This window comes from Aspergillus stella-maris, assembly GCF_047715825.1.
Source record: "Aspergillus stella-maris strain CBS 113639 unplaced genomic scaffold BDV14scaffold_34, whole genome shotgun sequence".
Lineage (NCBI taxonomy): Eukaryota > Fungi > Ascomycota > Eurotiomycetes > Eurotiales > Aspergillaceae > Aspergillus > Aspergillus stella-maris.
This window is the reverse complement of record NW_027396828.1, coordinates 90,432-106,599: the sequence shown is the minus strand read 5'-3', so window position 1 is coordinate 106,599 and position 16,168 is coordinate 90,432. Positions and strand designations below refer to the sequence as shown.

The following is a 16,168-nucleotide window of genomic DNA, read 5'->3' as shown; positions in this document are numbered from 1 at the left end:
TTCTGGTAGTCCCGCACGTGGCAATATTCAGTTTCTCCCCTTCACACTACTGGATCATACACGTCGGCTGCCATGTAAGAGACGTCGGAAGGCGTCCAGCACGGCCTATCTGCCTCCGGGCATTTACCGTGCCCACAACAGTGCCGTCCTATCAGCGCTGGGCGAAGACGGCTCTTATCGGACGATTCCACTCCAAGAAAGTGGAGATATTATAGAAAACACGTGCTTTCCATTGGCTCTGGAATAGACAACGTAAGGCCATAACGGATGTTATCCGGTTGCATGAATATCATACTATATCCGACAAACATGTCATTGTTAGGTACATAAGCTATTAACTGAGTACAATGAACTCGCAGAATATCATAATTACTTATTTCACGTCTTTGGTATACCGCCTTTTTATTAAATTATACCACAATGGCCATTGGAACTACAACCCAGTGCGACGAAAGCCGATTTGCCAAGATCAAGCCGGCTCCCTCGGGGGGTGCCTTCGCGTTAGCAGGGAAATATCAGCGAGATACAGACCCTCACAAAGTTGACCTCCTTATTGGCGCGTATCGAGATGACGCTGGAAAGCCATGGCAGTTGCCTTCTGTCATTGAGGTAAGCTTAATCTACCGGTGCTGGAATGGGATGAAGCTTACGCCAGGGACAGGCCAAACGCCGAATAAACCTAGAGTCGCAAAGCCACGAGTACCTCCCTCTCCAAGGAAACCCCGAGTTCCTGGACGTTTCTCGGCAACTCGTCTTCGGTCCCAAAATCCTGAAGCAGGAAGCGAGCACCATCGCATCCATCCAGACGGTATCGGGCACCGGCGCCAACAGTCTCATTGCACAGTTCCTACACCGGCACAGTACCCCGAGAAATATATGGCTCCCAAACCCAACGTGGGCGAATCACCATGATATCTGGCAGACGAACGCCCCAGGGATCCATGTACAATATTATCCCTACTACGACGCCACGAACAAAGCATTCGACTTCGCAGGCCTGATGCGCGAACTTGAAACGAAAACCCAAGAGCGAGATGCGATACTACTCCACGCGTGCGCCCACAACCCAACTGGTTTGGATCCAACACCAGATGAATGGCGTCAAATCGTCCTCCTATGCAAAGCCAAGAAATTGTTTGTTATATTCGACCTTGCCTACCAAGGCTTCGCATCGGGAGACCTCGATCTGGACGCCTGGGCGATCAGGCATTTCTTTAGTCATAGAGACATAGAGATGGCTGTCTGCCAATCATTTTCGAAGAACCTCGGCCTGTACGGAGAAAGGACAGGAGCTCTACATCTGGTCGTTTCCCGTAACTCTCCATCACGATCGGCGGCTGTTCTGCAAGATCATCTTACCAATATCCATCGAGCAACAGTGTCAATGGCTCCGAGATTTGGATCTGAGGTCGCAACGGCAATCCTTACGACCAACTACTTACGACAAATGTGGACGGATGATCTGATGATAATGAGCGGTCGCATAAAGGTGATGAGGCAGGCGTTGTATGACGAGCTTCTGGGGCTGGGGACACCGGGTAGTTGGGAGCATATCATTGATCAGACTGGGATGTTCTCTTACCTGGGTCTCAGTTCAGACCAGGTAGATGTGTTGGGGAAGGAAGATCATGTGTATATGTTGCCTTGCGGGAGGGTCTCTATTTGTGGGTTGACTACTGCCAACGTCAAATATGTGGCTCAGGCAATTGATAAGGTGGTCAGGAATAGTGTCGCGGGGTCATTCAGGTAGTCTATTATTATCTTCACGACGTTCTACTCAAAGTTCCGCGAGCAAAAAAATCTTTCTCTTCGTTCCTAACTACTGTTTCTACAGTCCTTGTCGAGCTACGTGCCACTTACTCTCATCCAATGAAACGTAACAAGGAAGGACTCATATAGTAAGACCAGATTCAAGGTCGAGCTTTGTATTATTTTCACGATTGTGCTCTCGGTGATAAGCCATGATGTTGTTGGAGAGGCCTACTCCTGAGGGGCTCCAGCTGACTTGGGCGCCTGACCTCGACTACCTTATTGTAGAACAGGATTCTCCCTTTGCTTCATATCTGACTTCATGACTTTGCAATGGTAGATTGTCTCGGCGCCGCAGCCACAGAACCAGCAGGGAGGTCAAAAACCTTGCCCGGGTTCATGATCCATCTGAAGCATGTCAGCATCTACTGCATTTGTCAGTTGTTAGGTACTTACTTTGGATCCAGCGCATGCTTAACCATTTGCATAACGCCAATTGTATCGAGCCCGAGCTCCTGCGATAGTGCTTCCTGTACGATTGTTAGCGACGTACATGTCAATGCTTTCGACGAACATACCATCTTCCCAATCCCAATCGCGTGCTCCCCTGACACTGTTCCCTCCATCTCCAGAGCACGGTCAATCATCCTGTGGACAGTGTCCCCAACTGCTGTATGTAGCGCTCCATCCTTGGGATCATACATGATGGCCTCGTGGAAGTTTCCATCACCTACATGGCCAACTACACTCGCAAACACACCCAGCTTTCCCGCGTCCTGTTTTGAAATGTCGATGAGCTCTGCTAATCTGGAAATTGGTACCGCGACGTCAGTCGACCAGATTGCATGTCCCTCTGGTTTTATTGAGGTCATCGTCCACAAGGCTTCCTTTCGCGCTGCCCAGATGCGTGTCTCGTCCGGCTTGTTCTTTGCGAAGACGTATCGCGATGGGCGGTATGGCTGCACCAGAGTCTTTACACGGGATATATCCGAATCAACAGTCTCCTTGGACGGTCCAGCGAATTTGAGGAACAGTGCCGGTGTCTCGTCCCAGTTCATGGCACGTACCTCCGCACTGCCATGCTGGTTGACGACTGCCATCTGCACATCATCCATTAGCTCCAGAGCAGCAGGCTGAACACCAGATCGTATAATTTTAGCAGCAGCCGAAGCGGCCTCGGAGAGGGTTGGGAAGGAGACGACAGCAACGCTGGTTTCTTTTGGAACCACAGCCAGCTTGAGGGTAATCTCGGTCACAATTCCTAATGTCCCTTCCGCCCCGACAAATAGCGATGTGAGGTTATACCCTGCAGATGTCTTTCTTGGTCTTCTTCTTGTCTTGATGATCCGTCCATCTGCGAGCACAACGGTCACGTTGACCACCCAGTCCTTCATTGTCCCATACCTAAATGCGTTGGTGCCGCTACAGTTTGTCGACACCATTCCGCCGATGGTTGCAGTTGGCGATGGGTCCAGTGGTAAGAACAGCTCCTCATGCGCAATCTCTCTGTTGAGGTCGACCCAATTCACACCAGGCTGGACCACAACATCCATATCTTCGGGGTGGAACGCGACGATTTGGTTCATTTGTGCGAGATCGATCAATATCCCACCGTACGGCGACGATGCGTTTCCTTCGACTGAAGATCCTGCCCCATATGGTACTAGACGATAATTGCAGGTCAGCTTGCTTCTTTCCAGTATTCCATGGGCAGTCGAAGCGAACCGATCGGAACATTGTGCTTATAGCAAATCTGAGCTGCCCTAGCCACCTGCTCTGTCGTTTTAGGGTAGACAACGGCAACTGCACGCCCAGAGGAGTTACTCGTCGACCAGTCTGAGAAGCCCCGTGCTTCAATCTCGTCCTCATCGAAGCTAACCGCGTCGTCTCCTAATATCTCTTGGATTTCTCGGGCAGCCTATATGAGGCGGTCGCATGTCAGAGCCATTTATGGCGAGGAGAAATGAATAGTGTACTAACCGAAAGCATCCCCTTTCTATCCGCATAAGTCACTGGTGATAGCCCATTTGACGTCGGCGCGGAGACTTGATTCGTGAATTGGGAGATCCCAAATCCAAGCGCGACCAAGCCAAATCCCCCCAGAACAAGAGAGAGTGAACCTCGTTTCTGACCTGGTTTATTTATTATCGACATGTGTCTAATTTGCGAGACTCTACTGAGACTCGCGCTTGACTGGACTCGAGCCCTAGCGAGTTGACGCGTCGCCCTCGTGAGGCCCAGCAGGCTTGGTGTCTTGCGCATTGTGATTAGCTATACACTCACCCCTGGTCTCCTGGGCTGCAGATCAGGTCTGAAAAGCCAAACGTGTATGGTAGAAGCAAAATATTGTTATCGCGTCGATAGCACTGACAATGACTCCAAGAATATCCGGCGGATACGGACCGCATCCCCAGCTTCCGTCGGATGTTTATCATGCTCCACTGCTCCACTGCACGCCAACTGCCAATCAAAGGGCCCATATACCGCTCTTATCTATACGTGGATTGGTCTAGATACTCTGGACGCACAATATATGGATGATGGTGCACTAAATAAACCAACCCTCCAACTGGACTCTTGCATTTCTTGGAGACACCCCTATTGAGTCTCGGTACGATCTTGCCATCAGAATGTGCGAGAAACCTGACAAAGCTCTCGCTACTAACGTGTCAATGGGCGAGGAGTTGGACGAGGGTGAGGGTACCGTTGTGGTAGACTGGAGTGCAGAGGAAGAGTCGAGCGTCGTGCGCCGGTGTGTACCACCAAATCATGGCTCAAGAGGTTAAATAAGCATTCAATTGACAGAGTACAGGATCGACTGGGTACTGCTTCCGGCACTCATAGCAGCCAACTTCATGGTAGAGATTGACCGCGGCAACCTCTCCAACAGTCTCACATCGACAATAACCCAAGACCTGAACATTACTAGAGACCAGATTAATGTTGCCTCACAGCTGTTTCTTGTTGGAGTGGTTATCTTCGAGCTACCTTCCAATATTCTGATGCAGATTGTACGTCCTCCAAGTCTCCCTATTGCTCCTCGCGTCTTACCGACAACCACATCTAGTTCTCACCACATCTCTGGCTCTCGGCCCAGATTTTTATCTGGGGAACTATAGAGACGTTCCAGTCGTTTATCCAGAACTACGGGGCACTGCTCGCGACTCGGTTCCTCCTCGGCCTTTTCGAGGCCGGCTTTGAGCCTGGCGGCATATATCTCCTGACAATGTGGTACAAGCGCAGCGAATTCGCCACTCGCATCGCGCTCTACTATATGGGGAAGCTTCTGGCAAATGCCCTCCAAGGACTTCTCGCAGCGGGTATTCTCAACCTAGCTGGTGTTGCTGGATGGGGTGGATGGCGGTGGCTATGGCTTAGTATGTCCCGCGCTCTACATGTTCGTCTTCTATACCAGAGCGACAAGCTAACTCCTTCAAGTTGAAGGAATTATGACACTCTTTGTCGCAGTTGTCTTCCTCCTTATCCTCCCTCGAAGCATCCGCAATCCGAGTCCCGTCATCAGCTTGAACCGCTGGACATACTTTAATGAGCGCCAACGACACATTCTATTGAGCCGTCTGGGCTTGTCGAGTGAAAGTGCTGATCAACAGCGGCCACGCAGGGAAAAGTTCTCTTGGAAGGAATTCTTCGCTATGTTCAAGGACTTTAAGCTCTGGTTGCATATCACCATTACTATGCTCTCTGCTTGTGCGCTACACGGTTTGACTCTTTATACGCCCTCCATGATCAAGTCATTTAACTTTAGCACGATTCATTCAAATGCCTTGTCTTCGGTCGCATATTTTGGGGCTATGGCTATGTGTGGGACCTTGGCTTATTTGAGGTTTGTCTCTACAATCTCTCTATACCCTATAATTGGTGTTTAAGCGGCTGCTAACGGCCAAACAGCGATCGAACACAACAACGAGGCCTCTTCACTCTGCTCTCGGCAACCTGGTCCCTGATATCATGGGGGTGCCTTTTAACGGTAGCAGACCTGACAAACAAGTGGCACAAATTTGTCGTCCTGATGCTCTCAAACTTCTGCGGTGTCACCACCCAGTAAGGCTCACCCTCTTCGGCTTCTCCATCAACAACCGGCTTTCCAAGAACGAAGCTAATTCTCAACACCCAACAGCGTCCTGAACGTCTCCTGGCTCCTCGGCTATGCCAAAACCGACCAAACAAGGGGTATATCAAGCGCGTGAGTCCCCCTCCATTTGAGACGACACGTGACACGTGACCAAAACAATACTGACAGTTCGCGACGCCCAGTGTCATGACGATCGCAGTCAACTTGGGTGGTCTTTCTGGTGGACAGATCTTTAGCGAGAAGTATGCTCCTACGTACCGTCATAGTATTCTGGATATGACTGCCATTGCGGCTGGGGCGTGGGTTGTTGCTGCGGCTTTGGTGGTTATATATTTTTTGCAGGAGAGGCGAGGAGGAGCTTAGCTGTAAACGTAGTTAAGGACCATATGATAATAGAGTGTAGCATCCTTCTGATTACCATTTGATATGGAAGATCAATTTTGCATTCCAGTCGCATAGACCACCCGTGCTTATAAGGTACTTACATTGAATCTACCTCGAAGACGAAGAACAGACAGCGAAAGAAATATGTTTTAATACATTACGATTAGAATAGAATAATCCAACAACAAAGGTACCTAAGATACCTCACCACCTCCCAGCATCAGCAAGAATAACATCCGCCGCCTTCTCACTAACCATAAAAATCGGCAACGCAATATAATACCCCGGAATCTTCGGAAACACACTCGCATCAACAACACGGAGCCCCTCAACACCACGCACCCTAAAGTCAGCATCGAGAACAGCCATCTCGTCATCGTCATTCCCAATCGGAGCCGTGCAACAAGCATGGTGCCCCCACGCCTCGCGCTTGATATGCTCCTTCATCCCCTCCTCATCCGCTTCACTGATATTGGTCCGGCCCGGCCAAACCTCGCTGAAGTCGCCGTCTAGCGGGACGAGATTGTCGAAGATCTCGCGGCTGAATTTCATTCCCTCATATATGGCCTGCAGGTCTTTTTCGTTGGCGTCGGTAGCGGTCGTACCTGTGTCAAAGGAGTGGAAGTTGATAATTGGTGTATCGCGCGGGTCAGAGGATCTTAATTCCACGGTTCCTGCGTTATTGCGCGAGCGGGATTTAAGGACAATCCAAGACCAATGTCTCGCGTCTTCAAGGGCGTGGTGCGCGAAGCCAGGGAAGTACCCTGGGAAGTTACCCGGCGCACCACTGATAAGCAGATCAGGCTCGTCATGCTCCGCAACAGAAGACTGCTTGATGATCGCAATGGCAATGCCGTTCGTCATGTACGTCCCCTTGAATCCGACTCCATTCTTCCAGTCCTCGTAGCATGGATCCGGCATGGACTCAAGGAATGTACACTTTGTCGTGAGTGTGAAATCAGTGGGTGTTTCGCCGATTATTGTTGCTTCGTACCGGTCTTGCATGTTCTTGCCAACACCGGGGAGATCGACTAGGGTTTCGATGCCATGCTTTGCTAGTTCAGCCTTGGGTCCGATTCCGCTTAACTTGAGTAGTTGCGGGGTGTTGAAGGTTCCTGTTGAGATTATGACTTCCTTGCGAGCGTATGCTTTGCCCTTTGTTCCTGCATCCGCAGAGCCAGAGCGCGGGTCGGCGCGGTACAGGCTCTTACCCTGCAGGTAGTCGACTCCCACTGCGCGCGGTGTAGAACCGCTCTTGTCGAAGATGACGTTCGTAACGAGCGTAGTCAGTTGCACAGTCAACGAGTACCCCTGGTCCACAGTATCAAGCACGAAATCCCTCGGTCCCGTGCGCTTATAATCAGGCACCTTGATCGCAAGCGGGACCTGAAAGAGCCCATCTGCCTTTTCGCGCCAGGAGAGACCGCTGTTAAGGTCGCGGAGGAGAATATCTGTTAACCCTGTAACGGTGTTGATGACCTTCCCCACAAGGTTCTGCCCTGCTGCTGTGCCTGCTGCAATGACAAGGGAGAGGAGTTTGATGTCTTCTAGGACCAATGTAAGTTGAGTCAAGGATGTCTGTAACCACCCTGTGAACCCATGCGAGATGATATCGGAGGGTGCGTAGCGGTTATTCTCGAGTTTCTTGAAGTACCCACGCATACTCTCCGCTCCCCAGGTTTCGTTGCCGGTTAATGTAGCCATGTCATCCCAGTCGCGCTCGTAGGGATAGATTGTTCTGCAGTCACATCAGCCTCTCCCACCCTAATCCAATCACACCGTCAGTCAATGGTAAGGTCTGGTACATACACCATAGCATTATGCGCCGTACACCCGCCCAACGTCCCAGACCGGGGATAAAGAATCCCCAACGCCTCCGAACCCTGCGGTGCACCGGCCTCAGCACCGGTATACAAATCCCCCGCGGGCGTGCGGTAAACCATCTTACTATCCTCCTTCTGCCGCGTGATATTATCATAGTGGTTCACGAAATAGTCCCACTGCATAGGCTCGTACTCGACGGAGTGCAATTGGAGCGCCGGGATCTGTTGATGGAGGGCTTCGCCCTGGTCGTCGCCTGCGTCGAGGAGGAGGACGGAGTACCCTGCTAGTGCGAGGCGTGAGGCGAGGGGGGCGCCGCCGGCGCCGGAGCCGACTATTATGTAGTCGTATTCGTTTGAAGTAGCATTGGTGTTGGAGCTTGTGTCGCGGTGGGTGTGGTGGTGGCCGTTGGTGTGTGAGGATGTAGTTGCGAGAGCGGGAGTAGCGAGGAGGTTCGCTATGACAGTAAAGAAGCCCAGGCCCTTTAGGACGAGCATGGTGGGCGATTAAGAACGGATAGAATAGTACAACGCAATATCAATAAGAATGCTAGTAAAGAGCGACAAGAAACGAAGTAAAAAAGGAACTGCCGACGCTATCTGGAGAAGACCGGACGAACTCCGTATATTTAGCCTACTTATACCGACGAACCCATGAAGCTAAAGCTACCAAGCTACGTAGGGAGGGCCTCCTGACGGGGAGCATAAGACAAACTGATGTCGCAGAACTGATTCAGCGACCCAGCAAGTCCAGCTCATTTCGGAGCTACGAATGCCGAGTTACCCATGCCGTACATACGCCGCTCAGAATCTTTAGTGCTAACTATTCTCCCCTGATGGGTCATCGGGCACCGGCCATGGCAGGGCAGGGAAGGTGTGCTCCAGCTTGCAGCTCCAGCTAGCTAGCAGATAGCTACCTCCCACTCGCCCGGTATGCAGGATTTAGCCAGGATTCAGATCCCAGAGCAAGGATGGGGCAAGTCCCGCTCTCATCTCCATCCTGTTGGGGTAAGAGTACGGCGGGCCAACGGCTCTTAGTGCTCTTAGTCTATGGTGATGCTCCACTGTATCCTACGCTAATGCATCGTATATTAAACACCATGCATAGGTACGGTCATGGCTTGGTGACTATGTACGTTAGGTTATCACAATTCTACTCACCGGCATGAACTAGGGGTCGTGGGTGACGATCGCTATGCTCCGCGTTGAGAGTAGTAGGGATTAGGTACACGACAAAAGAACGGTTATTATTAAGTTATTAACAGTAACGCTACGAGGCAGCCACACCATGACCGAATAGGGAATTAAATACCCCAACCTCTCCTGGCTTTCTGGTCCTGACTCGTGTGTAAGTCTTACGTTTCAGCAGACCGAGCGAGTGTGGGAATGGGTCTGACTGGCATTCACTTCCACCAGGGGCACAAAGTGATCGTCTGCTCCTTTGAAGCCGGTGCTCCGGGAGGTCGTTCCAAATGAGCGAGTTCGAGACCCCCTGGTTACTGTGCCGCCACCGGATGTGTCGCCGAATACACTGGGCCAGAGCTGGCGGAAGAGGGAGCGCAGGGCAGGAAGGCTTGCGCAGATGACGCCCACATGCAGCTCAATTGTGCTCCAGTAGCCGACTGATGTGTAGTCCCCTGCAAGCTGTTAGTACCTGAGAGCTGGCTAAGAGAGGAATCGTGAGCATACATGTAAGGTTGGTCGTATTGGCAAAGACGATGAGTGACTCGAGCCGGATGATGCTCACAAGAGTGACGCTGTTCAGTCAGTACACATATCCTCCGCTCAAAGTTGGAAAAGACATACAATATCCCCAAGCTAAACATGCACATCACAAAGGCTTTCTTCCGCCAGGATAGATTCAAGTTCCAGAGCTCTCGCAGAGGCAACGCCATAACAATGATATCCAGAGCCATGTTGACCACTGCAGCGGCCCACCCCTGCGAATTGATGTTGCGGCACTTGTATTCCCCCGTCTGTTCCCATCTGTACCACGCGCCTTCAAGGGGGCTGCACTGGAATATTGTGATAAAGTCGAAAATGAAGATGTAGGCCACGTTCATCGCCATGACCACGTAGACAGATATGCGGAACGCCCGGCGGGGGAAGACGCGGAGGTAGAAGCACAGGATCGATATTTTGGTCAGAGCCACTGCGGCGAGGTAGAGGCATTCGTCGATGAAGTAAATCTGTCTCGTCAGCTATTTTTCTTTTTTTTACCAATTTCTGGTGCTCAACTCACGTAAAGAATGTGGGTGATATTGTCAAACGGTACATTCCACAGGTCCTTTCCGAGACCGTCCTCGGCGACTCGAAGATTGAAGTTAGCTGCGAACTGTCACAAAAGCTTTGCATAAGGAATACATACGGACATAGGACATTATTGAGATAGGAATCACTAAGCCCTGAAGTGTCTGTCAGCTGCTTTGTTGAAACGGACATTGTCGGTATAGCGCACCATGGTCAGCGTCATCACCCAGTCGTCCGCACCAAACTGACCTCCGCAGCAGGGGAGACGAGCAAAAACACGCAAGAGGTAGACCAGAAGCGCAATTGCTCCACCAGCAAGACCAGTGATTGAGATGGCGCTGGTGCGGTCTCGCACTGGCTGGCCACAGGTTGTGGCAGTGACATTTTTCGTCGCTGTCAAGTCAGATATCTGGGTTTCACAACAAACTATGCTGCTTTACTTACTCAAAGACTGCCGGACAGTGCAAGAACCCGCTACACATAGCTCAACCGCTGCTGTAAATTGAACATCTGTGCACATGCATGCCTGGTCTGTTGCTTCACATGAAGACTGAGGAATAGCCTTGGTAAAGCATTCGAGCTGGAGTTCGATTTAGCATTGGCGCTGGTGTCGCGTGTTTCATACATACAGCACATGGAGGCAGAGCCTCAGCGAGCTCCGCCAAACTGGCTGTGGCCGATACCGTGAAGAAGGCTAACAAGGCTAAAAGGAAGTACCACCGCATGCTGAATTGACAAAAGAATGACAAGCATGAAAGAATGAACGTGATGAGTGCAATAGGTCAAGAGAAGAGAAGGTAAAGCATAGCTCCCCAACGGATCTGCCTTGTAGATCTTGCTCTTGGACCTCCTTCATCCCGTCCAGAATCTACCAAGAATTCAACTCTGGGCCCAACCAAGAAATTGCATATCTTCGTGGGACATGCGGCAGCTGTCCCTGCCTTCCGTGCCGTGGTCTGGCGTACAGTGCATCCTGGATAGGCCAAGACATGGCGATGATTGTGATCGACAACAGCCCGTCTCGTCAGGGCCAGGCTCAACCCCAGATCTAACGGCGAGCGCCCTAGCATGACAGCTAACGGCCCCAACCGCCATCTCTGGTCAGATAATTTCCGACGACAAGAGGCCCATTCGTTGCTTCGGTGCCTGGGGAAAGTGGGCAACCCACTGCGGCGCTGCTAGCAGGACCCACACATAGCTACCGGTCCGACTTCCGGGTGGAGATTATAAGCTCAACGGCCTGTAGGATTGCTATCAAAGCACCGTAAGGCAACAGCGAGCGCCTCCTCCGTCATGGCGTTGCTCAAGCTTATTCGGCGTTGCTTGTCCCTGCCGGTTTGGTTGCTAGAGGGTGCATCTAGAGTTCTTGGCAGGAGTACTCGACTCAGATCTTATGAATCGATCGGGTGTGGATGTCTTTCTAAATTTGTCGTTGACAGCTGGGGCAGAATTCGAGGCGAGTCAGTCACAGAAAATTCATGATTCAGGGCAGGTCCCCGGCGATAACTTGCTGTTGAGCTCGGCAGGCGCATCCCTCAGCACCCGTGATTCCGAAATTGGGAGTAGTGCCCTAATCTCTTCGCCCCTGGAGTTGGAGGTTCGTTGCTGGTTCTGATACGTAATATAAACGGCAGTTGCACGACTGCTTACTGAAACCTTGACGCTCATTCGTTCCAACTTTAGTCACTCCTTTTTATACATTATCGTTCCTTCATACCATGAAGCCTTCGACGCTTCTGCTAGGCCTCGCAGCCTGCACTGTTGCTTTTCCCTCCTTTGATGCCTCACATAAGGCAGGTGTGCACAATCATAAAGCAACCGGACTATCTTTGCAAGGGCTCAGAGCCAAGATACTCGGTCAGCTTGAAGCACAACAGAAAGACAAGCGTTTCCTGGTTAATGGATTGGATTCGCCAATTGACCGTATTGAACACATCCTCGTGCTTTTAGTATTAAGTTTAGCTGACTCATGTTGCAGTCACTGGAGAGCATGCTTTTCAACCACCTGATTTCGATGCTGGTGACCACCGCGGCCCATGCCCTGGTCTCAATGCCCTCGCCAACCATGGCTATATTCCACGCAACGGTGTAGCCTCGGTGAGCCCGCCTTGGAGTCGTTACAGATACTCCCGTACTAATCAGTGCCTGCAGCTTACCGAAGTTGTCAAGGGAATAAATGAGGGTCTGATCATATCACACACTCCTGATAGCTAGCACATATACTGACATCCACGCAGTATACGGAATGGGCGTTGACCTTGGTTTTCTTTTGGCCTCACTGGGAACTATCTGGACCGGTAACCCTCTGTCCGTCAACCCAGGCTTCTCCATCGGTGGTCGTGACACTGGCTCCAATAACATCCTCAACAACGGACTTGGCCTGCTGGGTACGTACAACACATTCCAGTAGAAGCCGCATCTAATTGTCCAAGGTCAACCCCGTGGCCTCACCGGCTCTCACAACATTATCGAATCCGACGGTTCCAACACCCGCAATGACTTTTATGTTACTGGCGACGCCTCGACGATGAATCTGACCCTTTTTCAGGAGTGGTATGCCATGTTTAGCGAGAGCGACGACAACACACTCTCCTTCGACCGGATGGGCCAGCGCGCTGCGGATCGTCTTGAGCAAGGCAAAGCCACGAACCCGGACTTCTACTATGGCCCCATCACTGGAATGTTCATTCGCAATGCCGCGTATGTGTTCCCGGCGAGGCTGTTCCGGAATTACTCCACTGAGCAGCCAGATGGTGTTCTCAGTAAGCTTCCCAAATCTGGTGGTCACCCGAGCTGGAGTTCCAAGCTCACATGCCCATTCCAGCAAAGGAAATCGTTCGCAACTTCTACGGGGTCTACGGCGATGACGGCAACCTTACCTACCGCGAAGGTTGGGAACGCATTCCCGAGAACTGGTACAAGAGACCTACAGACTGGGGCATCCTCAACATGAACGCGGACCTCCTCGAATGGACCATGAAGTACCCTTCGTTGGCAAGGTACGTACCAAGCTCACTCCGTCATGCCATGTCTCTCTCACCAAGCTAACCCGATCCTCACCCAGCATCGGCGGCAACACGGGCACTGTAGACTCCTTCACCGGCGTCGACCTGTCCGATCTCACTGGCGGCATCTTCAACCTCACCACCCTGCTAGAAGGCAACAACCTCCTCTGCTTCGTCTTCGAGGTCCTCAAGTTTCTCTCTCCAAACGCCCTCAGTGGTGTCCTTGAGACCCTGACTATTCCGCTGGACCTCCTGACGGACGCACTGAACGTTCCTTTGCTGGATCTGGATTGCCCTGCTCTCGATGATCTGACTATTGATGGACAGCCGGCTTGGGACGCACTGCTGGAGTTATTCCCTGGGGCTGCAAAGAGTACGAGCGTGCTCTAAGCAAGGGGAACAATGATTCCTTCTTATATTATGACCTCGCAAGTTGATGCGTGTAGATATCTGGTCATGTACTTTACTTCTTTCTTTCCTTCTTTATCTCGACTTTATTCCCTGTACTCCTTAGCAGGGAGATACATTTTTAAGCTAATCTTGATTTTCCGCTATAATGCCTATCGTCAACTTGAATGAAATTGTTATTGCACACCAGAAGTTCCATATACCGCCTACGCACTCAGTTCTTCCTAGGTTGCTTTACGCGGTTACTTCTCATCCTTCTCCCTCTCCTCGTTGATAACCTCTACCTCGGCAGCCCTAACAAGAATATCCTTCCTCTCCTTAACAACCTCAACATCAACCTCCGGACTCGGGCTCCAATGACCCCCCGGAACAACAAGCGGCGAATTCTCAAACAAATCATCCATAACCTCCAAAGAGACCCCCTTCGTCTCCGGCAAAAACACCCAGAAGAAAAGCGCATTCGTAAAATCACACACTATAAACAAAATATAGTACCGCCACCCAATATGTTCCAGTGCAATCGGCGTAACAGCCCCAATCATCGTATTAAACGCGAAACTCACCATCGTCGCCAGCGACACGCCCTTCGCGCGCGTAGCCGTGTTAAACACCTCAGCGGGAATAATCCATGACATAGTACCGGAAGCACAGAAACAGAAATTGAAGAGCCATGTGCTGCAAACTATAAACGCCCAGTGTGCGCTGGTGTTTGTTGAAGAAGGTGGGTAGACAGCCATCAAGCTGGCGCCGATAGTGAATGCGATTCCACACGCAATGTTCCCGCCTATTTGTAGCGGGCGACGGCCGACGCGGTCGATTAGGAAGAAGAAGATCAATTGCGCGACTTCGCCGATTATGCTGTTTATGCCTTGGTAGAGGAGGGTTTGGGAGGTGGATATGCCGATTTGGGCGAATATTGCGGGGGAGAAGTATTGGATTGCTGAGACGCCGGTCCTTTTCATAGTGTTTAGTATGAGGTTTATAGGAAGAATTCAGGGGTGCTTACATTTGCGATGAAGCTTGACAAGCGCAAGCAATGATAATGCGGCGTGTATTTGATCTGTTGGCAAAGAGGTCTTTGTATGACTTTGCTCCGTGCTGATGCTCTTCTTCGATCTGCTGCTTGATTATTTCAAACTCCGCCAGGACGTAAGGGTCCGTCACATTTCCGTTGGCGTGCAATATGGCTAGGTTCTTTAAGCCCTCTTCGTGCCGGTCATGATCAATTAGCCAGCGTGGAGACTCGGGGAAGAAGAAGATGCACGACGCAAGCCCAATGGCAGGTACGACCTGCAATGCAAGGCTAAACAGCTATTAGCTATATGATCCATCGTCCCATCAGATCAGGAGTACCAACGGCAACCTCCACTGCACACTATTCCCAGTCTCAGACCAATGATGCTCACAGCCATATCCAATCCACGACGCTGCGAGCGCTCCAATACCAAGCATAGTTTGCTGCAGAGACCCCAAAATACCACGGATCCGCGCATGCGCAATTTCAGCTTGGAACATGGGCACCGACTCAACCAGGATACCAATCCCGAAACCAGCAAAGATGCGCGAGAAATAGAGCATCCCGATGTTAACCGCTGCCGTTTGCAAGGCACCGCCGATAATGAAGAGGACCGAGCCTAGGGCTAGGGTTTTTCGCCGGCCTAGGGGGTCCGTGAAGCCTGCCCCGAAGGCTCCGAAGAAGGCACCCGCTGTGAACAGGGAGACGACGATTCCAGATACAGTGGTACTGCCATTGATGAAATGGTCGATGAATGAGTCAGAAGCGACTACCGAGGCGATAACGCCGAGGTCGTAGCCATACAGAAACGAGCCGCAGGAGGCGAATAGGGCCACCAGGAACTGGTACAGCTTTGGATTCATACGAGCCATCTTCACTTTGGAGATATCTGCTCTTGTGCTTGATCTTTTCCATACTGGCGAACTCGGTTGAATAAGAAGACTCCAGCGTAGATGGTCGATGCCTGATTGGTGGAAGTCTTTCTTTGTGATGAAGCTGCATTGGGCAATCTTCCGATGGGCCACCGGGGTACCAAAGCCGCGGGATAGACTAGCTAGGTGATGGTAAACTGGACGATAGGTATTACCGGCTGGGTTTATGATCTCTAACGAGGCAAGATTGTTTTCTATCTTGCTTTACCTCAAGATCCAAAGTTATCTCCCACTTCTCCACCTTCTTAGATGCGGACGGGCCCAGACGAAGCGATATCATCCTACCGTGGTCCTCCTTAATGTGGTACTATTGACCAAGACTCTGTAAGGTTGGGACCTAAAAAGGTTTAAGCTACCTGAGGACCAGACGGGAGTATAAAGCTCCGCCGTCGCTCCGTCGCTGCTTCCGCCGTCGCTCCGTCGTTGCTTCCCATGCGGACCATGGGGCTGGCGTTAGACCATACCATATGCATCCATGGAAACAAAATAGAGCAACCCTCCTAGAATCAATT

General features: G+C 51.2%; 6 protein-coding genes across 6 annotated transcripts; 3 read left to right on the top strand and 3 right to left on the bottom strand.

The window, feature by feature from the left end:
• Positions 1 to 345: 345 nt before the first annotated feature.
• Positions 346 to 1,790, top strand: BDV14DRAFT_78019 (pyridoxal phosphate-dependent transferase). The gene is made up of 2 exons (XM_073777506.1): positions 346 to 609; positions 662 to 1,790. Exons 1-2 carry the CDS (start codon positions 421 to 423, stop codon positions 1,748 to 1,750), a joined length of 1,278 nt encoding a protein of 425 aa, XP_073627209.1. The 5' UTR covers positions 346 to 420; the 3' UTR covers positions 1,751 to 1,790.
• Positions 1,791 to 2,069: 279 nt separating this feature from the next.
• On the bottom strand, positions 2,070 to 4,011 carry BDV14DRAFT_190353 (FAD-binding oxidoreductase; the record flags this gene model as incomplete). Its single annotated transcript, XM_073771324.1, has 5 exons — positions 2,070 to 2,157; positions 2,206 to 2,279; positions 2,328 to 3,412; positions 3,475 to 3,667; positions 3,730 to 4,011. 5 exons carry the CDS (start codon positions 4,009 to 4,011, stop codon positions 2,070 to 2,072), a joined length of 1,722 nt encoding a protein of 573 aa, XP_073627208.1.
• A 368-nt stretch (positions 4,012 to 4,379) lies between these two features.
• Positions 4,380 to 6,205, top strand: BDV14DRAFT_209400 (vitamin H transporter; the record flags this gene model as incomplete). Its single annotated transcript, XM_073775636.1, has 7 exons — positions 4,380 to 4,501; positions 4,562 to 4,760; positions 4,817 to 5,126; positions 5,188 to 5,593; positions 5,659 to 5,811; positions 5,888 to 5,953; positions 6,025 to 6,205. The coding sequence occupies 7 exons, from the start codon at positions 4,380 to 4,382 to the stop codon at positions 6,203 to 6,205; spliced, it is 1,437 nt and encodes a 478-aa protein (XP_073627207.1).
• Positions 6,206 to 6,430: 225 nt separating this feature from the next.
• On the bottom strand, positions 6,431 to 11,391 carry BDV14DRAFT_209399 (uncharacterized protein; the record flags this gene model as incomplete). Its single annotated transcript, XM_073775635.1, has 11 exons — positions 6,431 to 7,964; positions 8,036 to 8,425; positions 9,536 to 9,683; positions 9,736 to 9,803; positions 9,853 to 10,235; positions 10,289 to 10,356; positions 10,415 to 10,451; positions 10,505 to 10,689; positions 10,741 to 10,822; positions 10,926 to 10,999; positions 11,370 to 11,391. 11 exons carry the CDS (start codon positions 11,389 to 11,391, stop codon positions 6,431 to 6,433), a joined length of 2,991 nt encoding a protein of 996 aa, XP_073627206.1.
• A 623-nt stretch (positions 11,392 to 12,014) lies between these two features.
• BDV14DRAFT_201018 (peroxidase family protein) lies at positions 12,015 to 13,691 on the top strand (the record flags this gene model as incomplete). The annotated part of the gene is made up of 7 exons (XM_073773644.1): positions 12,015 to 12,219; positions 12,275 to 12,393; positions 12,448 to 12,478; positions 12,534 to 12,683; positions 12,729 to 13,058; positions 13,121 to 13,295; positions 13,361 to 13,691. 7 exons carry the CDS (start codon positions 12,015 to 12,017, stop codon positions 13,689 to 13,691), a joined length of 1,341 nt encoding a protein of 446 aa, XP_073627205.1.
• A 224-nt stretch (positions 13,692 to 13,915) lies between these two features.
• Positions 13,916 to 15,596, bottom strand: BDV14DRAFT_190349 (sugar porter family MFS transporter; the record flags this gene model as incomplete). The annotated part of the gene is made up of 4 exons (XM_073771323.1): positions 13,916 to 13,933; positions 13,994 to 14,663; positions 14,716 to 15,012; positions 15,067 to 15,596. The coding sequence occupies 4 exons, from the start codon at positions 15,594 to 15,596 to the stop codon at positions 13,916 to 13,918; spliced, it is 1,515 nt and encodes a 504-aa protein (XP_073627204.1).
• Positions 15,597 to 16,168: the final 572 nt, after the last annotated feature.